Source organism: Mobula birostris, chromosome 5, assembly GCF_030028105.1.
Source record: "Mobula birostris isolate sMobBir1 chromosome 5, sMobBir1.hap1, whole genome shotgun sequence".
Lineage (NCBI taxonomy): Eukaryota > Metazoa > Chordata > Chondrichthyes > Myliobatiformes > Myliobatidae > Mobula > Mobula birostris.
The window spans coordinates 29,476,426-29,503,662 of record NC_092374.1 but is presented as its reverse complement, the minus strand read 5'-3'; the positions used below and the strand labels follow the sequence as shown (position 1 = coordinate 29,503,662).

Below are 27,237 nucleotides of genomic sequence, written 5' to 3'. Positions count from 1 at the left end.
AACGCCTATCGGTCAGCTGACTTTCACTAATGAATCGTTGGTAAACCATTTAAATAGTCGTGTCTTAGGGATGTCCAGTCCATTTTTAGTGAGGTTGAGACTTTGTAGATGTGTGGCTTTACTGAATAAAGGTGTATTTCGAAATCTTGTTTTGTCCTATCTCCTGGCTTTGGGTCTCATCAGTAGTTATAAGCGAGTTATAGAACAAGGCCTCTGGAGTGAAACTTTTTAAAACATAATGCCCCTTTACACAATACAGGGTGCCAGAGACAGATGAGATAGGAATAACGGAAGGATGCGAAATGCACCCAACAACTAAGGGACAATTGCTTTACTAACTTCAAAATTTCATTGGTTATCAGCTTGAGATTTCAACTGACTTTTAATACATCTGTTGTGAATGGTGATTGATCTTTCAAGTACGGAATTCAAACATGTACAATTTACCAAATGGACAATATCCATAGCTGATCAGCCAATTCAGTGTTTGTACAAACAAAAGTTCCGATCTGGCTTATGAAAATTGTAGGTGATAGGGGTCCATGCTGTTCTCCTTGTGCACAAGTAAAATAAAAAGAATGAGTGAGTTGTAAGAGTGTGTGTGTGTGTTCTGGGGCCAGTTATTTAGTGTTTTTATATTATTAATGGCAATGACCCTGCCATCCCTCCATACCACTTGGCACCTTTGTGTCTAGAAATTGGTGTCTTCTCCTTAAATACATTTGGCCTTCTGCAACAGAGAATCCACAGGTTCACCAATTGCGTCTGTTAAGAATCTTCTCCTTGTTTCAATCTTAAATACCTTACACTGTAATCTGAGACTGTGACCCCCGGTACAGACATTTCCCAGCTCAGGAAAACATCCCCTATACATCCCCACATCCAGCCCATCAAACTCTAGAGAACACTTACGTAGTTTCAAAAGACATCTTCTTTCATTCTTCTGCAATCTAGTAAATATATGCCTAGTCAACCCAATATGTCTTCATATGACAATTCCACCACCCAAGGAATCAATGTGGTGAATCTTCCTCTCCCTCTCACAAATATATACTTTCTTAGGTAAGAAGACAGGAAATTCCAGGCAAGAAGCAGGACTTTCTTCTTTTGTAATAAAGGCCAAGATATAATTTGCATTCTGGCACTACGTTGGTTGGTCTTATCTCAAACTATAACAAGGTGGCCTTCAGGGAAGAAGTCATCTCTCTGACACAGTGGTGTCAAGAAAATAACCTCTCCCTCAATGTCGCAAGTACAAAGGAGATGGTTGTGGATTACAGGAGGAATGGAGATGGGCTAACTCCTATTGACATCAATGGATCTGGGGTTGAGAGGGTAAACAGCTTAAAGTTCCTTGGCATCCACATCACCGAGGACCTCACATGGTCTGTACGTACCAGCTGTGTGGTGAAAAAGGCACAATAGCACCTCTCTCACCTCAGACGGTTGAGGAAGTTTGGTATGGGCTCCCAAATCCTAAGAACTTTCTACAGGGGCACAATTGAGAGCATCCTGACTGGCTGCATCACTGCCTAGTATGGGAACTGTACCTCCCTTAATCGCAGTACTCTGCAGAGAGTGGTGCGGAGAGACCAGCGCATCTGTAGTTGTGAACTTCCCATGATTCAGGACATTTACAAGGACAGGTATGTAAAAGGATCACTGGGGACAGAAGCCATCTCAACCACAATCTATTCCAGCTGCTACCATCCGGGAGGTGGTACCGCAGCATAAAAACCAGGACCAACAGGCTCCGGCACAGCTTCTTGCACCAGGCCATCAGACTGATGAACTCACGCTGATCTGAGTGTACTCTATATTACATGGACTGTTCTATTTATTATAAATTACTATGATTGAACATTGCACATTTAGATGGAGACATAACATAAAGATTTTTACTCCTCATGCATGTGAAGGATGTAAGAAATAAAGTCAATTCAATTCAATCTGTATATTTGCAGCACACAGAAATGCTGGAGGAACTCAGCAGGCCAGGCAGCATCTATGGAAAAGAGTATAGTCAACATTTCGGGCTGAGACCCTTCATCTGGACCGGAGATAAATGGGATGAGGAATCAGTTAGAAGATGAGGTGGAGGGGTGGTGGGAGTAGAGGAAGAAACGCTAGGTGAAACCAGGAGTGGGGGAGGGGTGAAGTACAGAGATGGAAAGTTGGTTGGTTAAAGAGATAAAGGCTGGAGAAGGGAGATAGTCCTATATCTGTTTTGTGCTGGGGCAGCAGGCTGAGGGTAGCAGACACCAACAGAATCAACAAGCTCATTCGTAAGGCTCGTGATGTTGTGGGGATGGAACTGGACTCTCTCACGGTGGTGTCTGAAAAGAGGATGCTGTGTCTAAGTTGCATGCCATCTTGGACAATGTCTCCCATTCACTACATAATGCACTGGTTGGGCACAGGAGTACATTCAGCCAGAGACTCATTCCACCGAGATGCAACACAGAGCGTCATAGGAAGTAATTCCTGCCTGTGGCCATCAAACTCTACAACTCCTCCCTTGGAGGGTCAGACACCCTGAGCCAATAGGCTGGTCATGGACTTATTTCCTGGCATAATTTACATATTACTATTTAGCTATTATGGTTTTATTACTATTTAATTATTTATGGTGCAACTGTAACGAAAACCAATTTCCCCCCGGATCAATAAAGTATGACTATGACTATCTCTTTCACCAATCAACTTCCCAGCTCTTTACTTCATACCTCCCCTTCCTGGTTTCACCTTTCATTTCTCCCTCCCCTCCCCACTTCTAATTCTGACCCCTCATCCTTTTTTCCCTCCAGTCCAGAGGAAGGGTCTTGGTCCAAAACATTGACTATACTCTTTTCCATAGATGTTACCCGGCCTGTTGAGTTCCTCCAGCATTTTGCATATATTGCTCAGATTCCCAGCATCTGCAGATTTTCTTTTGTTTGTAATTGGACTTGAAGAAGGTGGTGTTTCTCCCCATAGTTTTTTATCAGTTGTCCATTGCTATTCACAACTAGATACAAAGCCTTGATTTGATCTGTTGGTAGCAAGATTACATAACTGGCATGTGGCTTACTGCTTATTCTATTCATAAGGCATTCATCCTTGCTGTTATTTCTTGTAAGCTCAAGTATTGTGGCTGATATGTCAGGTGATCCATTTTAATATTTCTGAAAGAGTATGGCCCCTCATACCAGATGGATTTGATCTAAATCTACACTATTTGTCAAGGTGGCAATGCCGCGTCACACAGTGGTACACATAAAATGCAGAACACTGCAGACGCTAGAAATCTGAAATAAGAACAGAAAATTATGGAATTTACTCAGAGGGTTAAGTAACACCTTTGTAAGAAGACGACAATCTTTCAAGTCAATGAAGCATTATCAATATACACTCTGCTTCATTCTCCTCAGATGTTACAATGGAATGCATCCTCACTGTGACAACAGAATTTCTTTTTTAGAAGGAACATGAATAGGTTGTTCCACCCAAACTGGCTACTGCCCAAATCATCTTACACAGGTAGCTACACTAAGATCCCTTCTACTATATGATATCTTTGTTCTAATATCCTCGGGTAAGTCAATGATATCATTTCTAAATTATGTGAGATCAAGAGTCAATTATGATATCTTGACATTTATGAGAGGAATGTCTATGGGTTCACATGGAAATATCTGTATTTTGCTGAAAATCAAACGAATCATAGACTTTTCAAACGAAGAGGTGGTACCTCAGAAATTATCTCACTGTGATAGATAATAAAAGGAAGAAAATAATGTGAAATACTATTTTTGGGATGTAATTTAATATGTCAATACATGTAAAATGCTAAATACATATTTATATAATTTCATACTAAAATGCTAAAAGGTATCCAAGACCAATATAAAAATCTGAAAAACATATTTTAGCAAAAATATCATTGACTTACCTGGCAATATTGGAACAAAGTTATCATATGGTATAAGTTATCAAAGTTATCAAATAGTGTTGCTACTTGTGTAAGATAATTTGAGCAGTGGCCATTTTGGGTGGAGCAACCACTTCATGTTCCTTCTAAAAGGACCTGCATACAAGTGGCCTCAAATATACAAGCCACAAACTTCCTGAGAAGTGCTCACCAATAATTTCCCAACTCTGCCCCAGTACTGCATTCCACATGGAATCCAGTGTTGAAGGACCAATTTCCTATCGTTCCCTCAGGAATTTGCTCTCTTACCCTGTTTAACTAATACTCTGCAATTTCATTATCTTAATGGAGAAAAATCTAGGAAAGATAGCTAAGTGTTAGGAAATTTACATTTTATTTAGTATTAATTAAGCTTACTTTTTTTTGCATTGAGTACTTTGAAGTGTTTTCATTTTTTTAATATTTCTTATTGAGCCAAGTTTTAAATAGTGTTTTTATGCTGAATGTTTCTGAATGCCAGAGACAGTTCAGCTTTGACATCTGGATATACTTGTGGAAATGGATTAATCAAAGTCTTCTTCAGCAGATCAGTAATTAGGGTTGTTTAAACCCACAATATGACATAATTTAGACCGTAAGACCAAAATGTAGGAGTAGAATTAGGCTATTAAGCCCATCGAGTCTGTTCTGCCATTCCATCACAGCTGATTTATTGTTCCCTCTCAACCCCATGCTCTTGCCTTCTCCCTGTAATCTTTGATGCCCTTATTAATCAAGAACCTATCAACCTCTGTTTTAAATACACCCAAAGACCTGGCCTCCAGAATCTTCTGTTGCAATGAATTCCACAGATTTACCAACCTTTGGCTAAAGAAATTCCTCCTCACCTCTGTTCTAAAGGGATGTTCTCCTTTTCTGAGGCTGTACCCTCTGATCCTAGACTCTTCCACTATAAGAAACATCCTCTCCAAATCCACTATCTAGGCCTTTCAATATTCAATAGGTTTCAATGAGATACCTGCTCATTCGTCTAAACTCCACCGAGTACAGACCCAGAGTCATTAAACACACCTCCTTGTGATTCCTGGGATCATTCTCATAAACCTTCTCTGGGCCAGCATTGGAGAGAGTTCAGAGGAGGCTCATACAAAAATATATATAATTAAATCACAACACTCCAAATGCATTCTGACCAATGTCTTATAATGCACAGACGATACTGCACAAGGCGTCACTGACCACGCTGAAGTGGCTTTAATAAAGAAACTACCACTTGAAGATTTGATCAAGATAACTGGAGACTTAACATGTAGGTAAATACACTTCAGGTTTGTTAAGCCAGAAAATTATAGGCCATCAATAGTTTTATACCACAACAAACTGAACTCAATGCTGTATTCCAACAGCAGTCTCATCACTAAACTATGTCACAAAAGGAATTTAGTATCTATTACACACGAGTGGTTGAGCTTTGCCTTCACTTGTGAAATGAATGGATAATTACTAACAACATTTTCAACAACAGAAAAAATGAACACATCGAACACCAGCAGAATAAACTGCCTCATTCAGCCTTTCAAAACAGTCAAAAACCCCCATTCTCTGCAGTTCACAGCATTTTAAGGCTCAGTTCAGTTTCAACAGCTGAACGCTACTCGAAACACTGGAACGTCTCAATGATCCAATCCTTGCATTTAGTTTAATCTAGCTACTTCTCTTCACCCTACTTCATTGCAGCATCAACAATATAGTTTTAAAATCAAAACTTTACCTTTTGATTTGGAGGTGCATCAGTCTCATCACCATCCTCCTGCTGACCGTACACTGGACCCCCGAGGAGCTTTAACCGTTTCTCACACTGCTTCTTGGCAACGGTGAGCTGGTTGATGTACCTTTTCATATTGCGAGCGCGCAGCAGGTCTGCCTTCATGGCAGCAGACTCTTTCCCTTTGCTATCTATGTTGGATATTGAAAAGGAGAAATATGGTGACTGGGGTAATCCATATGAAAAAAATATCATTCATCACAATCAGTTTAAACAAGACTTTTTGAAGCAATGAACTGCAAAAGCTTCCACATCCTTTTCCTGCTTCAAACCATTAGCCAAGTACAAAGCATATGGTCATGGAGAGACATCGCATGGAAAAACCCACCAAGTCTACATTGACAATCAACGACACAATCCTGATGAGGAGTCTTGGGCCAAAATTTCAACTGCTTATTCCCCTCCATCCATGCTGCCTAACCTGCTGAGCTCCTCCAGTATTTTGTGTGTGTTGCTCACAATCACATATTTATATTGATTCTACAATAATCTCAATTATTATCGTTCCCACTTTGTCATCAACCCCATCCCCAGATTCTACCACACACTTGCACCAGAGAGACAAGTTGCAGTGAGTGAACAATTAATGAATCAACCCTACAGTCTAGTATCATTTTATTGCAGTGACAAAAGATGAAAACTTTTCTTGATTCATCTCCCTTCAATGTCAATCTCAGCCTTGTGCCTTTGACTCTTGGAATCTAACCAAAGAACACTCGCCCTTGCCCAGCAGTTCCAAATGTACTTCAAACACTAGTACAACACAGACTTGTTTTTTTAACATCAGCTTGTTGCCATGGCAATAACAGAGTCACATTATTCATGCTTATGCTAGTTTTGAAGGATGAAGGGTAGCAGTCACACCACATGACCTTGTTTTTTTAAATTATAGGAGAGTAATTTAAACAAAGATTGAAGTTGTAGTTGTTCATTATTTTATTAACTGAATCTAAATTCTATGGTAACATTGAATGATACAGGTTGTCTAATTATTATCATGTTGTCATTTCAAGTCAAGTTTATTGTCATTTAACTATGTACACATATACTGTCAAACGAGACAATGCTTCTCTGGACCAGGGTGAAAAGCACTGTAGTACACATAACACACGTTACACAAAATAACATAGGAAAGCGAGAATTAAATCTACAGATGAATTACACAATAAACAAAGTGCATAAATTGAATATTGTAGGATACAGTACAAATTATCAGGTGACACTTCAAATGCAATGCGGCAGGGAATTCAGAAACCAAATGCCCCGAGAGAAGAAGCTGTGTCCCATCATGACCGTTCTTGTCTTTATGCATTGGAGCCTCCTGCCTGATGGTAGAATGTCAAAGAGGATGCTGGATGGATGGGTGGAATCCTTAATAAAAATAATAAGAGCCCAGCATATGCATCACTCCTGCTAAGTGTCCCCAGTGGTTGGTAGAGAGACCCCATGATACTCTCGGCCATTCTCACAGTCCTTTGTAGGGACTTTTGGTCCAATGCTCAGCTGCTCCCATACCAGATGGGGATGCAACTTGTCAGGACACTGTCAATGTGGGGGGGGGGGCCTCACTTGCCTCAATCTCTGGAGGAACTGGAGGCACTGCTATGCCTTCTTGTTCAGGGAGGTGATATTGAGGGACCAGATGAGGTCCATGATGTGAACTCCCAGGTAGTTGGTGTAATTAACTCTCTATGGAGGAGCCATGTATGTGCAGAGGGGGATGGTTCATCTGCACCTTCCTAAAGTCCACAATCATTTCCTTGGTCTAGGTGTCCTAGTAGAATGATTTGGGCATCCTGGCAGACACATCACTATCAACATTCAGAAAATGCACAGAAGTGATTAGGAAGGCTAATAGAATGTTGGGCTATATAGTGCACTCAGTGGAGTTCAAGTCCAGAGACGTTCTCCTTAAGAACATAGAAATCTACAGCACATTCAAGGCCCTTTGGCCCACAATGTTGTGCCGACCACGTAACCTACTCTAGAAACTGCCTAGAATTTCACTAGCGCATAGTCCTCTACTTTTCTAAGCTCCATATACCATCTAAGAGGCTCTTAAAAGACGCTATTGTATCCACTTCCTCCACCACCACCACCGGCAGTGCATTCCACACACGCACCACTCTCTGCGTGAAAAGCTTACCCCTGAGATCCCATCAGTAGCTATTTCCAAACACCTTTAAACCCTGCCCCCTCATGTTAGCCATTTCACCCCTGGGAAAAAGCCTCTGACTATCCACATGATCAATGCCCCTCACCATCTTATACACCTCTATCAGGTCACCTCTCATCCTCCGTCACTCCAAGGAGAAAAGGCCAAGTTCACTCAACCTATTCTCATAAGGTATGCCCTCCAATCCAGGCAACATCCTTGTAAATCTCCTCTGCACCCGTTCTATGGTTTCCACACCCTTCCTGTAGTGAGGCGACCATTACCTCACGGATCTTGAACTCACTCCCATGGTTGATGAATGCAAGCTGTATAATGTGCTTGTGAGGCCACACCTTGAGTACTGTGGACAATTTTGGTCTCCATATTTTCTGAGGGATGTGAAGGCACTGGAGATTGAGTTTCTCATACAAATGGAGAGTGAAACAGTTTGATTGAAAACCAGTGTATTATGCCTAAACAATGAGACTACAATGGGATGAGGGAGAATTTGTCTAGTGTAGACTCAGAACACAGGCTATATAGTGTGACAGTTGAGGAACAGTGGAAGACTTTCAAAGAGATTTTTCAGGGTGCTCAACAAAGGTATATTCCAGTTAAGAGCAAGGACTGTAAGGGTGGGGAGAGCCAGCCTTGGATAACTAAGGAAATAAAAGAAGGAATCAAACTAAAAGCTCAGGCATATGAAGTCGCCAAGAGTAGTGGGAAACTGGAAGATTGGGAAAATTTTAAAAAGCAACAAAGTACCACTAAGTGAGCAATAAAGAAAGGGAAGCTAGATTATGAAAATAAACTAGCACAATATACAAAAACTGATAGTAAAAGTCTTTATAATTATATAAAGCAGAAAAGGGTGGCTAAAGAGAACATAGGTCCCTTGGAGGACGAGAAGGGGGAATTGATATTGGGTAATGAGGAAATGGCAGAGGCTCTGAATGACCATTTTGTGTTGGTCTTCATGGTGGAGAACATGTCTAACATGCCAAAGAGAGATGTTATGGATGCGATGGGAGGTTAAGACCTCAATACAACAGCTATCACCAAAAAGGAGTGTTGGCACATGGCCAAGTGGTCAAGGCATTGGTCTAGTGATCTGAAGGTTGCTAGTTCAAGCCTCAGCTGAGGCAGCGTGTTGTGTCCTTGAGCAAGGCACTTAACCACACATTACTCTGCGATGACACTGGTGCCAAGCTGTATCGGCCCGCGTGCCCTTCCCTTGGTTAACATCAGTGGCGTGGAGAGGGGAGACTTGCGCATGGACAACCGCCGGTCTTCCATACAACACTGCCCAGGCCTGCGCCCTGGAAACCTTCCAAGGCGAAAATCCATGGTCTCACGAGACTAACAGATGCCTATCTATCTAAAGAGGTAGTGCTGAGCAAACTTATGGGCCCGAAGATATTGGTAAGTTCCCTGGTCATGATGGAATGCACCCCAGGGTATTGCAAAAAATAGCACAAGTTATAGTAGAGGCTTTGGTGATAATTTACCAAAATTCTCTGGACTCTGGGCAGATCCTGGCAGAGAGGAAGATGGCAAATGTCACACCACTGTTCAAAAAAGGACGTAGGCAAAAAGCAGGTAACAATAGGCCAGTTAGTTTAACATCTGTAGTTAGGAAAATGCTTGAAGCTATCATTAAAGAAGAAATAGCGAGGTGTCTGGAAAGAAATTGATTCAGCAAAGGCAGGTCCTGTTTGACAAATTTACTGGAGTTCTTTGAAAATATAATGAGTGCAATGGATAGAGGGGAACAGATGGACGTTATTTACTTGGATTTCCAGAGGGCGTTTGATAAGGTGTCACATAAAAGACTTATCCATAAGATAAGAATGCATAGAATTCGGGGTGATGTATCAGCATGGATAGAGGATTGGTTAACTCATAGAAAGCAGAGAGTTGGGATACATGGGTCTTACTCTGGTTGGCAATCAGTGGTGAGCGGTGTATCGCAGGGTTGGTGACGGACCCGCAACCGTTCACCATATACATTAATGATCTGGAAAAGGGGACCGAGTGTAGTGTATCCAAGTTTGCTGATGATACTAAAATTGAATGGAAAAGCAAATTGTGCAGAAGATATGGAGAGTCTGCATAGAGAGGCCACACCTGGAGTATTGTGTGCAGTTCTGGTCTGCTTACTTGGGGAAGGATATACTGGCTTTGGAGGCAGTGCAGAGGATGTTCACCAGGTTGATTCCAGAGATTAGGGGCTTAGACTATGGGGAGAGATTGAGTCACCTGGGACTGTACTCATTGGAATTCAGAAAAATGATAGAGAACTTATTGAAACATATAAAATTATAAAAGGGACAGATAAGATGGAGACAGGAAAGTTGTTTCCACTAGTAGGCGAGACTAGAACTAGGGGACATAGTCTCAAGATTTGGGGGAATACATTTAGGATGAAGATGAGGAGGAATTGCTTTTCCCAGAGAGTGGTGAATCTGTGGAATTCTCTGCCTAATGAAGCAATGGATACCACTTCAATAAATATATTTAAGACATGGTTGGATAGATTTTTCCATAGTAGGGGAATTAAGGGTTATGGGAAAAGGCAGGTAGCTGGAGAGGAGTCCAGCCATGATCTCAATGGCCCAAATGGCCTACTCCTGCTCTTATACCTTATGTTCTTAAAAGAGAGTTCAGAGAAGGGCGATGAGACTCATTCCAGGTCTGCAGGGTATGGGCAATGAAGGAGGATTGAAAGAATTAAATCTTTTTAGCCTAAGTAGATGTAGAATGAGAGGAGACATGATAAAAGTGTTCAAAATTATTAAGGGTATTAGTAGGTTGATGCTAGCTGCTACTTCAAGATGAATCCATCAACAAGTACCATAGATGAAGACTGATTAAAGGGAAATTTCAGACAAATATCAGGAAGCATTTCTTTACACAGCGAGTTGTGGACAAATGGAACAGACTACCTAGTTGTGTAGTTCAGAATAGTACCTTAGAGACTTTCAAATCTGAACTCAATGGTTATTTTAACACACTATGTGAACAGGAACTTGGCAAGCGCAAACACGAGGAATTCTGCAGATGCTGGAAATTCAAGCAACCCAAATCGAAGTTGCTGGTGAACGCAGCAGGCCAGGCAGCATCTCTAGGAAGAGGTACAGTCGACATTTTGGGCCGAGACCCTTCGTCAGGACTAACTGAAAGAAGAGCTAGTAAGAGATTTGAAAGTGGGAGGGTGAGGGGAGATCCAAACTGATAGGAGAAGACAGGAGAGGGAGGGATGGAGCCAAGAGCTGGACAGTTGATTGGCAAAGGGGATATGAGAGGATCATGGGACAGGAGGCCCAGGGAGAAGGAAAAGAAGGAGGGGGGGGGGAAAACCCAGAGGATGGGCAAGGGGTATAGTGAGAGGGACAGAGGGAGAAATAGAGAGAGAAAGAATGTGTGTATATAAATAAATAAATAAATAAATAAATAACAGATGGGGTGCGAGGGGGATGTGGGGCATTAGCGGAAGTTTGAGAAGTCAATGTTCATGCCATCAGGTTGGAGGCTACCCAGATGGAATATAAGGTGTTGTTCCTCCAACCTGAGTGTGGCTTCATCTCTACAGTAGAGGAGGCTGCGGATAGACATATAAGAATGGGAATGGGATGTGGAATTAAAATGTGTGGCCACTGGGAGATCCTGCTTTCTCTGGCGGACACAGCAGAGGTATTCAGAAAAACGATCTCCCAGTCTTGTTCAATCCCTTCCTACCTATGTTCATGACACTTCTCACGCTCTTAAACTTTTCGATGATTTTAAGTTCCCTGGCCCCCACCGCTTTATTTTCACCATAGATGTCCAGTCCCTATATACTTCTATCCCCCATCAGGAAGGTCTCAAAGCTCTCTGCTTCTTTTTGGATTCCAGACCTAACCAGCTCCCCTCTACCACCACTCTACTCCGTCTAGCGGAATTAGTCCTTACTCTTAATAATTTCTCCTTTGGCTCCTCCTACTTCCTCCAAACTAAAGGTGTAGCTATGAGCAACCTTATGGGTCCTAGCTATGCCTGCCTTTTTGCTGGCTTTGTGGAACAATCTATGTTCCAAACCTATTCTGGTATCTGTCCCCCACTTTTCCTTCGCTACATCGACAACTGCATTGGCGCTGCTTCCTGCATGCATGCTGAGCTCGTTGACTTCATTAACTTTGCCTCCAACTTTCACCCTGCCCTCAAGTTCACCTGGTCCATTTCTGACACCTCCCTCCCCTTTCTAGATCTTTCTGTCTCTATCTCTGGAGACAGCTTATCTACTGATGTCTACTATAAGGCTACTGACTCTCATAGCTATCTAGGCTATTCCTCTTCTCACCCTGTCTCTTGCAAAAATGCCATCCCCTTCTCGCAATTCCTCCGTCTCTGCCGCATCTGCTCTCAGGATGAGGCTTTTCATTCCAGGATGAGAGAGATGTCCTTTTTTAAAGAAAGGAGCTTCCCTTCTTCCACCATCAACTCTGCTCTCAAACGCATCTCCCCCATTACACGCACATCTGCTCTCACTCCATCCTCCTGCCACCCCACTAGGAATAGGGTTCCTCTTGTCCTCACCTACCACCCCACCAGCCTCCGGGTCCAACACATTATTCTCCGTAACTTCTGCCACCTCCAACGGGATCCCACCACTAAGCACATCTTTCCCTCACCCCCTCGCTCTGCTTTCCACAGGGATCGCTCCCTACATGACTCCCTTGTCCATTTGTCCCCCGCCTCCCTCTCCACTGATCTCCCTCCTGACACTTACCCTTGTAAGCGGAACAAGTGCTACACATGCCCTTATACTTCCTCCCTTACCACCATTCAGGGCCCCAGACAGCCCTTCCAGCTGAGGCGACACTTCACCTGTGAGTCGGCTGGGTGATATACTGCGTCCAGTGCTCCCAATGTGGCCTTCTATATATTGGCGAGACCCGACGCAGACTGGGAGGTCGTTTCGCTGAACACCTACGCTCTGTCCGCCAGAGAAAGCAGGATCTCCCAGTGGCCACACATTTTAATTCCACATCCCATTCCCATTCTGACATGTCCTTCCACGGCCTCCTCTACTGTAAAGATGAAGCCACACTCAGGTTGGAGGAACAATACCTTATATTCCGCCTGGGTAGCTTCCAACCTGATGGCATGAACATTGACTTCTCAAACTTCCGCTAATGCCCCACGTCCCCCTCGCACCCCATCCATTATTTATTTATTTATATACACACATTCTTTCTCTCTCTGTCCTTTTTCTCCCTCTGTCCCTCTCACTATACCCCTTGCCCATCCTCTGGGTTTTCCCCCCCCCTCCTTCTTTTCCTTCTCCCTGGGCCTCCTGTCCCATGATCCTTTCATGTCCCTTTTGCCTATCACCTGTCCAGCTCTTGGCTCCATCCCTCCCCCTTCTGTCTTCTCCTATCATTTTGGATCTTCCCCTCCCCCTCTCTAATCTCTTACTAACTCTTCCTTCAGTTAGTCCTGACGAAGGGTCTCGGCCCGAAATGTCGACTGTACCTCTTCCTAGAGATGCTGCCTGGCCTGCTGCGTTCACCAGCAACTTTGATGTGCGTTGCAGGAATTTGGCAAGCTTTGTTGGGCCGAATGGCCCATTTTTCTCAAAATCTTTCTGATGTTCTCCACGTTCAGGCATAGGTTGTTCTCACACCAGTCCATCAGCTGCTCCACTTCCTAGTGTTTTCTAACATAGATAAAATGGCTGTAATTCAAAAATACTGCACTGACTGCCAAGGGTCTTCAGACAGCTATAAAAAGGCAATTTATAAAATGTTCAATGTGTCATTTGTTTAAAGCCACAGAGAACTGATTCACTGTTGTGATTTGCAACCAAGGTGCTCCAGTAGATCTGTAGGTTAAATGATTGCAATGGTAAGAGTTGTAATTCTGTAAATCTAAACAAAATCTTACAGTTGTACAAAAATTCAAAGAATTGATAGTCTCCAGAATGCAGAGCTACTGAAATGGCATAAATTAAATTACTATGTTCTGAGGAGCACCAGTCATTTGGTACCCTCAAAAGAACCATACATTGCTATTGCTTCCACAATTGCACTATTTAGGAGTGCCCCTGGAGCAGGTCTTGGTAAATTGGCAAAATACTTTAAGTCCCATTCCCCTTTCAACCCCCTTCTCCCTGCAAACTTTCACTGCCCAATTTATCAGGAATCCATCAAACTCCACCTTAAATACACCCAATAATCTGGTCTCCACAGCAGACATCCCACCTCTCCCGGAAGCTCCGGGAGTCTCTCGCATATAAATAGTGGCTCCCTGATGCCCACAAATTATACACAATGTCACGGAAATCAATTTTTTTTGAGAGCAAGCGAAAGCAAGAGAGAGCGCGAGAGCACGCAAGCGAGCGAGAGAGCACGAGAGCAAGCAAGCGAGAGAGCACGTAAGAGAAAGCAAGCGAGACAGCGCGCGAGAGACCACAAGAGAGAGCGCGCGCCATGGTAGAGTGTTCCAAAAAAAAATATAAAACGTACGTCACCCCAGACTACACTAAAGTGTACCCCTGCCTAATAGGGGTCAAAAATAATGACAGTGTTGCTCGCTGCACTGTTTGCAACAGTGACTTTTCTATTGCCCATGGTGGGTTAAGACTGTAAAAGACATGTTGAGTTGAGTTTAACAGGTGTCATTCGTTCATTAGCATAGCTAATGTTATTTAAACTAGCTGGCTAGCTGCTAAGGAGCTACTCTATTGCAGACATCCCACCTCTCCCGGAAGCTCCGGGAGTCTCCTGTAAATTGATGGTGCTACTTCCCTAAAATGAGTTTTTGCAGGGTGGGATGTCTGCCACAGCCACCTGCAGCAATGAATTTCACAGATTAACTACTCTCTGGTGAAAAAATTCATCCAAATTCCTCCTCATTCTTCTAAATGGACACTCCTCTAATCTGAGACCATGCCCTCTGGTCTTAGACTCCACCAGTATAGGAAACATCCTCTCCACATCCATTCTATCTAGGCCTTTCAACATTCGATAGGTTTTGATGAGATCCGCCCCTCATTCTTCTAATTTCTACCAAGTACTAGCCCAGCTTTTACATTCCCAGAATCATTTTCATGACCCTCCTTTGAACCCTCCCTAATGTAAGTACACCCTTGCCTAGATAAAGTGCCCAAGACTGCTCACAATACTTCAAGCGAGACAACATCATTGCTTTTATATACCTGTCCTCTCAAAATGAATGCTAACATTGCATTTGCCTTCCTCACCACTGACTGAATTTGCAAATAACCTTTAGGACTCCAGCACAAGGGCTCTCAAGTCCCTTTGTGCTTCAGATTTTTAAATTTTCTCCCAGTTTAGAAAACAGTTTACATTTTTATTACTTCAACCAAAGTGCATTATCATACACTTCCTGACACTGTATTCCATCTGCCACTTGTTTGCCCATTCTCTTAATCTCTGTAAATCCTACTAAGCCTCCCTGCTTCCTCAGCACTACCTGCCCCTCCACCTATCTTCATATTGTCCGCAAAGTTGGTCACAAAGCCATCAATTCAGTCTTCCAAATTATTGACATACAATGCTAAAAAAAAAGTCCCAACACTGACTCCTCTGGAATACCATGTCACCGGCAGCCAATCAGAAAAGGCTCCCTTTATTCCTAGTCTAGAAGAGTTTATTAATCCCTGAATATTTTGCCTTTCCAGATAAAGGAATTATCACAAACTGAACATCTATGGTTTGAGAAAGAACTGAGGTCCTCTGATTGGTCAGACGGTGATAAGGGTCTATCTCTATTTGCATACTTATTCCTGCATAGCCAAGCACTATGAGCAGAACCCCCACAGACAGGGAAGTTAAGTTAACAGATAAGAAACTGGGGAGGTGCATAAGACACAGATGTTCTTGTGTACTCATCAATGGCGCTTAGCATGCTGGTCTAATAGACTGTTACGAAGGCAAGTGGTAAGTTGAATGGCATATTAAGGGGAGAGCAGAGCATCTGGCTAGAGTTATATAGGAGGTTGATAAAACCACATCTTGAATATTGTGTGCAGCTTCAGTGTCCTTGTCTGAGGAAGGAAATTCTTAATCCAGAGGGCATGCGATGATGATTCAGCATGGACAGACATATGAAGAGACATCCCATCAACTGGATTTATATTCATTAGAATTTAGTAGAATGTGATGGAAAGCAACAAAATTATAACAGACTTGGACAGATCAGAAACAAGATGTATGTTGGGAACCCAGGAATATATGCCATCATCTAAGGAGCGGGAGTAAGCTACTGAAGACTGAAATCAGAAAAAACAATGTCAGGCTGATGATTCCCTGTAATTTTTTTTATCTCAGAGAGCAGTTTGAGTCAAATCATAAACTGTATATTCTTGATGAATTAGATATTGTTTTAAGGGCTGATGTGTAACGGGCTACATGGAAAAAGCAGAAACAGTGCACTGTATTTATGTGATCAGCAATAATCATACTGAGTGGTGGAAAAATTCTGTCCTATCTTCTGTTTCCACATCTCTATCCTCACTTGCTGACTTGGAGCAACTAAGGGACCTAATGGCCATCACAATGAATTACTATCACAACAACCACAATCATCAATAGTTTTAACTAATATGTGTAATCGAGAAGACTTTCATGAAGCATTTAATATACAGCAAGTTGTTTCTTTTATTAATCAAACATACAAAGAAACAAATTCTTCCTTTAATAATGGATCACACTAGGAACATTTACGATACAGGAGTTTCAGCTTCAACAGGTTTTTCCATTGACTGATAATGAGGCAATTGCAGAAAATTAAAATGGTCTCCAATGGTACAATTATATATATCCTTGGTTAGGTCAAATGCATTGTTGTAATCTCAAAAATTTATATTAACAAAGGTGTGCTGAAAGAAGTGCTAATACAAGGATGATGCTAGAGAAAATAATTGCCCCTACTGGGGCAATTATCATTTTTGCAAATATATGGAAATTAAGAAATGTTCTGTACATGAAAGACATGTTGAAATAGTAAAGTTAAAATGGAAAAGAGAATAAACATCGCTATGGACCCATTGTGGGGCCAAACAGTTTGTTTCTCTGCGGTAAAATTCAATGCAAATTTGCTGTGCTTCCATATAAATATATCATTTTTTCTGGGAAATATATATAATTAATCTGCTTTCAGAATACTTGCTTGGCATTTTAAATTGAGTCAAAGAAAATTATATAAAATTGTTTGATAAATAGCACATTTTAACAGTGCCCACTTACATCAGCTGTCCAGACTACATTTAAAAAAAGGCAATCATTACATTAGAATGAGAAAAAAAATTCAATAAATGGAGATATCCAAGTGCTCAATTTTCAACTGAATTAGCATACTTTGAATTGCAGTGTGTGACATAGAAAATGGTGCATCAGTAAGCAAGCTGTCACTTCAAGTTAGAAAACAGAAATGTGCTGCACTGTGGAGAAGCTGATATAAAATGACTTCCTCCAGCAATGAAGGATGGTGCCAGTCAACAGCAGCTGATATGACAGTGCACCAGCCACAGGACTTGGAACTTCAACAGAAACATTCTAAAATAGTTAATTATTTGGGTCCAGGCCCAAGCAAGAGTAGAAAAGTGAAAAGTTAGGTTTCAAAAACCGAAAGATTGTGGAATGAATTGGACACACCATTTGGCAGTGTTGAAACGTAATTAATTCCTCATCTCAATCCTCCAACAAAAGAAGTGAGAAGATGGGAAAAATTTAATATAGAATTGAATGGAGAATTAAGCCAGCTTTAGGCTTGAGGAAAGCTACAATGTTTGGAAGGGATACAGCTGCAGATAGATCAGTAAATGTGGGTTTATTAATGGACAGAGACCACAAGGTTCCATCGATTTGCAACAGGCATCTACCCTGCTAACTCAAATGAGCAGTGAAAACAAGTCTTGCATCTTTCACAATCCAAGGACATTTCAAAATGCCTTCAGCCAATTAACTATTTCGGAAGCAGAATCATTATTCTGTAACCGGAAATAGGGCAGTCAGCTTGGTAGAGTAAAAGAGTAGAAATATTTATTTTTGAAATTTTGAATGAGGAATAAATATTTAAAACAATATCAAGGAAAATACTTTGCCCTTTTTCAAAATGGATTCTATGTCCACCTCAGAAAACAGACAAGGCTTTTGCTTAATGTCTGATTTGAAATTCAGAATATCATACTTTGCAATTGTTGCAATGGGAGGGAATAGAACCCACATTTCATTTCACTGCCTGTCCAATGTTTGCCATGAGGGCTTGATTAATGCTACTCCTAGCATTAAACATATTGATGTGTAAGAGGGTACAAGACCTTTGAGGCTACATTCCATGGGCAATTTTAGCTGTTTGGAGACACAAGAGACCACAGATGCTAGAAAATCTGGCAAATACACAGAAAGCTGGACGAAGTGCCTGCCCAGTTTTTGCTAGGAAAACAGGTTCAAGCCAATGCCTTATTGTCAAAATGCCAGGTTTGGCAGCAAGAGCAGCATCTTGTCGGAAGATGCATCTGTAGCACCCAACAGAGAAAAAAAAATACAATATAAAAGTCAAAACCCAGGATAGTTACAGTGACAGGAATAGCAAATATGAGGAACATATCATTCTTATGAAAAATATGGTTCATAAGCATGAAAAAGATAAGTAAATTACATGCAAATCCATGCACATAATGAAATAAGCAAAGAAATGTCTTTAGGAACAACAATTTAGAACTTGGCTTACCCTGTATAATGAGATCACAACAGTAAAACACTTCTAAACATAACAGTGAAATTAATTGGTGTGCTTTACTTGCCCAATATACCCAATTCTGCAATAATCTAGACTCACCTCTATATTAGCAGAATAATGCTACCATGGCAATGATTCAATGCAATTTACAGCATTAATATTCAATCACACGAAGCAAGCTATTTGTGCACTCTTGTTTATAACATTTCTAGATTTTTCAAGACAGCAGAGGAATAGACATCCCATATTATACAAGTCTGCAATCACGGCACAAATGATTCAGTTAAATAAAAGCTGTAAATAACATACTTCAGAAAGCCACCACAAATAGTAACAGAAAGCTGATAGAAAACATTATAGAAAGGCTTGATGTTTTCCCATTTTTGCTTGCATTTCTCAATCTCAAATTCAATACAAATCACTTTATTAATCATAATGAAAAGTGCGATTAAAAAGGTTGACTTATTCTACCCAGTCAGGTTAAAAATAAATTTTAAATGACAGTGTATAGAATAAAATACAAAAAAAATCCAGTTATCATCCATCTCCTTACATGTTCCATTCTGATTGCTCATTATAAGTTTTGCTTGCCTTCATCATTGCGATCCCAATTATAAATTAATCAATAAAGTTACATTCCTTTTTCTTTATAATATGCCCACTCAATCACGATTATATGTTCAAAAGTTGTATACCCCTTTTTAAATTTGATAAACACTCCTATCCTAAAACCTAAAACTCTTGTTTAAGGCAACTTCAAAGTGTACTCTCAATGAATGGATAAGGCAGTTAGCAAAATGTCCAAGGTTTATGTTGGCTAGGAGAGAGGAAGGGAGATTCTAGTTGGTCAAAGGTGAACTGGAAGAGAGGGATAAGCAAGTGGATACTCAGAACAGTGAGCATGTCGAGGCTAAGGCCATGAAAGAGCCCTGGGACCTCCATATACTGGAGTGGTCTGGGTTACTTTATACTTTATACTTTACTGTCGCCAAACAATTAATACTAGAGCGTACAATCATCACAGTGATATTTGATTCTGCTCTTCATGCTCCCTGGAGTACAAATCCATAGTAAATATTAAGAATTTAAATTATAAATCATAAATAGAAAATAGAAAAGGGAAAGTAAGGTAGTGCAAAAAAAAACGAGAGGCAGGTCCAGTTATTTGGAGGGTACGGCCCAGATCCGGGTCAGGATCTGTTCAGCAGTCTTATCACATGATCTTTATTGCAGACTATGTTTGATTTCCCACTTAAAATACACCAACTACACAGTGTAACTGTGATCTTTTCCCATACTGCGACACCACCTGTATCAGTTGAGCTTTGCAGAGATCTACAGGAACTGCAACACAGTCATTTAGCTTTGAACGTCAGGCTTCAGCTGTGGTGAGTCTTGACTGCTGTGTGCCAGAAGTTGGCTACATTTACACCCCCTAAAGTTACAGTGTAGAAACAGCTCCTTCAGCCCACCGCGTTAACGCTGGTCATTAACAATCTACACTCACTGGCCACTTTATTAGGTACACCTGCTCGTTAATGCAAATAACTAATCAGCCAATCATGCGGTAGTAACTCAATACATAAAAACATGCAGACATGGTCAAGAGGTTCCGTTGTTGTTCAAACCAAACAACAGAATTTGGAAGAAATGTGAATCTGACCATGGAATGAGGAAGAGAAGTGACTTTGACCATGGAATGATTGTTGGTGCCAGATGAGTTGGTTTGCGTATCTGTGAAACTATTGATCTCCTGGGATTTTCATACACAACAGTCTCTAGAGTAGGGGTCCACTGACCCTTCAGTTAACAGTAAGGGTCCATGGCATAAAATAGTTGGGAACTCCAGCTCTATAGTTACACACAAAATGTTGGAGGAACTCAGCAGGTCAGGCAACATCTATGAAATAGGTAATCAGTTGGCATTTGGGGCCAAGACTCTTCATGAGGACTGGAAAGAAAGAGGGAAGCCTCGAAAATAAAAAGGTGAGGGGCGGGGAAGAATGACAAGCTAGAAGGTGATAGATGAAGCCAGGTAGGTGGGAAAGAGTTTACAGAAAATGGTGTGGAAAAACAAAAAAAAAAATCCAGAGAGTAGCAGTCCAGTGGATAAAAATGCCTTGTTAATGAGAGAAGTCAGAGGATAAAGGCCAGACTAGTTCAAGCTGACAAGAAGGTGACAGCAACTCAAATAACAGTGGTGTGCAGAAGAGCGTTCCTGAATGCACAACACATCAAACCTTAGTGGATAGGCTACAGATGATATACCAGATTCCACCCCTGTAGCCACTTTATTAGGTACACACTGTACCTAAAGTGACTACTGAGTGTACAATGATCCCAGTTTCCAGCACTCGGCCTGCGGCCTTCAGTGATACGGCCCTTCAGGTGCTCACCCAAATAGTTTTTAAATGTTAGAGTACCTGCTTCTGCCAAGCCCTTGATTTTAACCGCTTCCTGGGTGAAAAAATTCTCACTGAAACCCTTCTAAATCTCCTACTATTTTTATTAGCCCTCTGGCCTTAAGACATCTCTGCTAATGAGACACATTTCTCACAACCTACCCTATGCATAACCAGGTGAATCTTCTCTGCACCCCTTCCAGTACAACTACATCCTTCCTACAATGTGGTACCCAGAACCACACCAAGACTCCAGCTGTGATCAAACCCTCAGTACGATAGCCCACCTTCTTTTGTATTCTGTGGCCTGGTTTATGAAGGCAAGCATTCTTTCTGAACCATCTTATCTATCTGCTGCCTTCAGTAATCCTTGGACATGTAAACCTAGATACTTCTGTTTCTCAGAAGATCCTAAGATCCATCCATTCACTGGGTGTAACGTAGTCATCACTCCTCCTAAAATATATTATTTCATTTTTACTCAGATTTAAATTCCATCTGGCTGCTCTTTATCCATCTTGACAACTGATCAATAGCAGCAATTAACAGTTTTGGGTGGGGTGGGAAGTGGGGGGGGGAAGAAGAGAGGCAAAAAGAACACTAGTTGGAGTGACAAATATTTATAAACCCATTTAGAATTTATTTTTCTCCATAAACCATTTTTTAAAAGTTAAATACACATATAATTTACACATTGGTTGTTTGTCATTGTTTGCATACATATGCTTTTATAGATTCTATTATATTTATTTTTCCTGTAAATGCCTGCAAAAAAATTTCAAAGTAGCATCTCATAACATATGTGTACTTTAATAATAAATTTACTTCAAACTTTGATACAAATTTTTAAAGAGAGATACAAAGCAAAATTCAGCTTTTGGGCATCTCTTTTGGTATTGTGCAGAGATTAATCAAAATCTATTATTGTTTTATCAGTGATGCATCAGTGCAAGTAGAAAATAATTAATACATAGGACCATAAAGGACTAAATAAGGAGGAATATGACCATCATCAAGAGTCATAATGGAAAGAATGAGCAAGAGATGAGTATTAGCACAGTGGTAATAAGGTTGGAGGAGATTTGATGCAATCACTATATTGTAATAAAGTGACTGAAATAATATTAGATGTTAAACCTATGTAACATCTGGTAATTACTTCCCTTTATTAGAACTCAGATGCGGAGAAGTTACTTTAGTCAGATGGTAGCAAATCTGTGGAATCTGTTGCCACAAGCAACTGTGGAAGCCAAGTCATTGGCTGTACATAAGGGAGAAATAGATAGGTTCTTGATTAGCCAGGGCATCAAAGGACATGGGATGAAAGCAGGGGAGTAGGGATAACTGGAAGAATTAGGTCAGCCCATGATTGAATGGCAGCGCAGACTCGATGGGCTGAATGGCCTACTTCTGCCCCTATATCTTGTGGTCTTATTTCTCCCCGTACCTCTTGTTTTCCCTCAACCTTGTGGCACCTTTACCCCTTTCTCTTTCTCCTCCCCAGCTCTCACAGCCTGCCCATCACCTTCATCTTCCTCCATCTGGTTCTTACCACCTTCCCTTTATTTCATGGCCTACTGTTCTCTCCTATCAGATTCCTCCTTCTTCAGCTCTTTGCTTCTTCCACCTATCACCTCCCAGCATTTCACATCATTCCCTTTCCCCAGTCACCTGGATTCACCTATCAGCAGCTAACTAATGTTCCCTCCCTCTACCTTTTATTCTGGTTCATGCCTGTTTTCTTTCCGGTCCTGATGAAGAGTCTTGGCCTGAAACGTTGACTGTTCATTTCCCTCCAAACGATGCTGCCTGACCCACTGAGTTCCTCCAGCATTTTGAGTGTGTTGCTTAAAATAATCGAAGTGATTTGTTGTTATATCAATAACTTTCATTCCGTCTGATCCATTCTTGAAGGAAATAAATCCTCCACCAGTTCAATTGCACAATATTTCCCATATATGCTTATACACAAAAAGATTCAGAAAATACTGCACCATCCTAACAGGATGCTGCCTGGATCAGAGAACATCTCTTATAAGAAAAGGCTGAGTGAGCTAGACCATTCCTCTTTGGAAGAAAGGGGGATAAGACATGACCTGATAGAGGTGTATAAGATTATAAGAGGAACAGATCGAGTGGGCAGCTAGTGCCTTTTTCCCCGGCAGCAATGGCTGATAAGAAAGGACAAAATCTTAAGGTGACTGGAGGAAAGTACGGGGGGGGGGGGGGTCAGAGGTTATTTATTTGTTTGTTTTTGAACAGAGTGGTAAGTGCATGGAGCACACTTCTGGAGATGGTGGTTCAGGTGGATACCTCAGGGACATTTCAGTGACTGTTAGACAGGCACATGGATGAAAGAAAAATAGAGGGCTATGTGGGAGGGAAGGGTGAGATTGACATTGAAGTAGGTTAAAAGGTCAGCACAACATTGTGGGCCTACGTGTGCAGTATTGTTTTATTTTCTACCCAATAGGCTACCCTACCCATTCCTGCAATCTACTAGGAAAGATTAAATATAAAGGGTAAAAATGCTAGTTTAAGGAAACAATATGAAAATTCTACTCTAATGTCACTGGCAATTGATTAATTCTTCAGGGTTCTTTCTAATCTTGGATACCCAGCAATATGCCCTATGAACTGAAATGTTTTCCTCTCTCTGATATACAGCCAGTTCACTTACAAGAGACACCATATCAAAACCTCACTTTTCTTAAGGTAAACAATTACTGCAAAAAAAAACTCTTCTGAAGGATATCAATATTCACCTCATGGTTTAACTCATTCCAAGTGACCAACTCACTAAAGTGAGAGTCTGGATTTGTGAGTTGTGAAGATGCAAATAGGCATAAATTGAGTACCTGGGAGAATACATGAATAAATATAAGTTTTTCACTTGTAGGGAAAACAGAAACATATAGCATTATCTAAGTAGAGATAGACTGTGACATACTGACATACAAAGGGTCCTGAATGCCCTTGCAGACCAGTCACTGAACACAAGCATGGAGATACAGCAAGACAGTAAAGTGGTAAGTATTACGCTGGTCTTCATTGCAAGAGAGCTTGCAAGCATAAGAGACCAGAGATGCTGGAATCTGCAACAACACACAAGATTCTGGAGGTACTCAGTAGATCAGACAGCATCTATGGAGGGAAATGGATAAGAGTCCAGATAAGAGTTTCAACCCAAAAATTCAACTGTCCTCTGTAGATGCTGCCTGTCCTCCGGCACCTTGCGTTGTTGCTTTATTGCAAGAGGTCTTGCATAAAGGACTGAGTCTATTTTACTGTGATTATACCGGCCCTTGGTGAAACTAGACCAGGAATATTGTGTGTTGCTTTGGTATCCTTACCCAAGAAAGGATACACCCGCTACAGGGGAAAGGTAGCAAATACTTATCATGTGAATCACTGGAATGGTACAGAGGTCAAGACTGAGCTGAATGGACATTTTCAGAGTTTAGAAGAATGCATTGGAACATAAAATGATGATGTGTGAGATTGATTAGATAGGTTGGGGATAGATGCTCTTATATTCTCTTTCCATGTTTCCACCTAAGCAGAGAACTATTATAATTAAATCAGTCATTACTCCCAAAAATGCAGGCGCCTGGATAAGTATTAGAAGTATATGCCAGACTAGAATCACTTTATCTCCCAAGTCTAGATTTCTGATCATAACTTTGATGGATTTCAGGTAATGGCAAAAAGACAAAAGATTAAACCTGAAGGTAGTCTTTGTCCAAATATTTGCTGGATAAATTTACAACATCCTTAGATCTTAAAGTATCAGCAAAATGAACTAACAAATGAGAAATACAGTTCTAAGCATGACTATATGTGAGGAAAAGCTCTGGAAAATACAATTTTTTTTTCTATTTATCACAGGTCTGATTCATTTGGTCTCAGTTTTAAATCAAACCATGTATCAAAATAATGTGAATGTGTTGCATGCAAAAAAAAAGGTAGAAGGTGAACTATTACTGAAAGGTGAAGAAGATTTTTAAAACTTAAATAGTCATTCCAACTCTTTCTTTTTTCACCAACTTGTTTAATTGGGCAATAATGTACTGTAGTTCAGGATGCAGTCCATCTGTTGGTCTCTATCCACAGCATTGAATATAAAAGTTCTTTAAAATATCTAATTACTAGCAAAGAAAGGTAACTTCACACCAAACATCATACCCAGAGAAGAAGAATTTCAAGTTGTATACTTTGATAATAAATGAATCTTTGAAATAAAAGTGCTCTTCATAAACACTCTGTCACATCATGGCATAACAAATGTTACTGTGGGGTAATCATGCTTTAAACTTGAAATAGTAGAAAAGCTTCAAATGTAAATGCTTCTAGCCATAAGTTACAGACAGTCTGCACAGACCTAGTCATCAATTCTAACACTGGCTATCAATTACAAACATCAGCAACCATTATCAATTTTAGTTTCCAAATGACAGAATTTAGCACACTCCATGATTCAGTAAGGAATGAAAAGAGAGGAACTAGAAATATTGGAAAACTCAACTTCTCAAGCAGCAGCTGTGGAAAGAGAAACAGGAGATCTCCCTCTTTATTTACTTTTCCATTGACAATATAGGACCAGGAAAGAAAGAAAAGTTAGTTTTAAGCTGCAGAGAAGATGAGGATAGATGGATTAAAACACAGGGAATAGTGAGACACGGATTGTTGTGGGGATAAATTGTGTTGATTATCCATCTGATGGTTAGTAGGGTAATTAGAGATAGGAAATTTATAAAGCCTATGTCATGTGGACAATTAGAGATGTGGGCAAATACAAAGAAATGTGAAAAGGTATGAACACTGGGCTCAGTGACTGCATTTCGACTATGCTAATGAGAAAAGTAATTTATAGTGAAATTGGCCAGTTCTGATAAAACTAGAGAAAGCATGCAACAAAAAGTTATAGAATTCAGTATTGGGTTTGGAAGTCTGCAATGTGCACAGATGGAAGATGAGGTGCTTTTCATTAAGCTTATGCTGGCCATAGTAACTACAGTGCAGGAAACCACACAGACACATATAGGTCAGATGGGAGTGGGATGGAAAAGTGGCAGGTAACATGGAAGCCTGAATCATCCCTGGAGACCGACTGCAAATATTACACAAAACAGTCGCCTAATTGGATTACTGCCCTAATTCAGCTATCTGTGATAGTGGTTCAGATTTTCTCTCACCATTAGCAGGCCTAAACTGTTAAATATACAGTACTGTGCTGAAGCCTCAGGCACATATATATATAGTTACGGTGCCTAAGATTCTAGCACAGTACTGTACTTATCAACGTGGAGCACAGAGTGTTTGCAAATCTTGTGGGAGCAAAGGAGGTTGGGAATAATGAGGGTGGAGTGCCGCGGGAGGGGTGTGGAACAGGTGGCAGAAAAGGAGAGCCGTAATGGGTTTTGGCACCAGTGGAGACACACGCAGTTCTGGGACACCCAACAAGGTCATTTGATTCCAAACAATTGGCTTATTGATCATTTCAGAATGTCTCTCTGGTGCTTCTTGCTCCCTCCCCTCTCCTTTCCCCTTTTCCTAACCATGATCCCCTCTCCCTACCCCCTTCCCACTCTCAGTCCAAAATAGACACCCATATCAGTATCAGGTTTCCCATCATTCAACAACTCATGAAATTTGTGTTTTTTTACAGCGGCAGTACAATGTAATATATAAAGTTACTACAGTACTGTGCAAAAGTCTTGGATGGATAGACAACACACAGGACTTTTGCACAGTACTGTATACGAGATCCTTCAGTTCACACCTTTACACGATCCTGTGTTTATATACCGCACTCTCTCTTATTGACCTCGTATCATAGCTTCTCTCTAATTGGCCCAACAGCCCATTGACTTTTTGATGCTTTCTAAGACTCATCTATACTATAACTACGGTCTCATCCTAGAACAGATTTTCCCATTTGCCCATCCCCACTTGCTCTACAAGTTAATCAAACTTGTTTTCTCTTTTCAAATTATGATGAATGGTTTTTGATCAAAGTTTAACTCCATTTATCTTTTCACAGATGGCTCCTGCCCTGCTTAGTATTCCCTGCATGTTCTGTTTTTCTTTCATTCCAGATTTCAGCATCTGCAGGTTCATAATTTTCATGAGAAAGAAATTCATCTCAATCACAGTCTGTGAAATGGAGTGAGTATGATGCATCACTTCACATGACAGC

General features: G+C 40.9%; 1 protein-coding gene across 6 annotated transcripts in view; it reads right to left on the bottom strand.

Annotated features, from left to right (window-relative positions):
- Positions 1-27,237, bottom strand: part of snx25 (sorting nexin 25) — a 309,072-nt gene that overhangs the window by 112,642 nt on the left and 169,193 nt on the right. For all 6 annotated transcript variants that reach the window (XM_072257752.1, XM_072257750.1, XM_072257754.1 and 3 more), the window contains exon 8: positions 5,682-5,866. In XM_072257752.1, the coding sequence (XP_072113853.1) occupies positions 5,682-5,866 (185 nt within the window). The remainder of the gene's footprint in view (positions 1-5,681; positions 5,867-27,237) is intronic.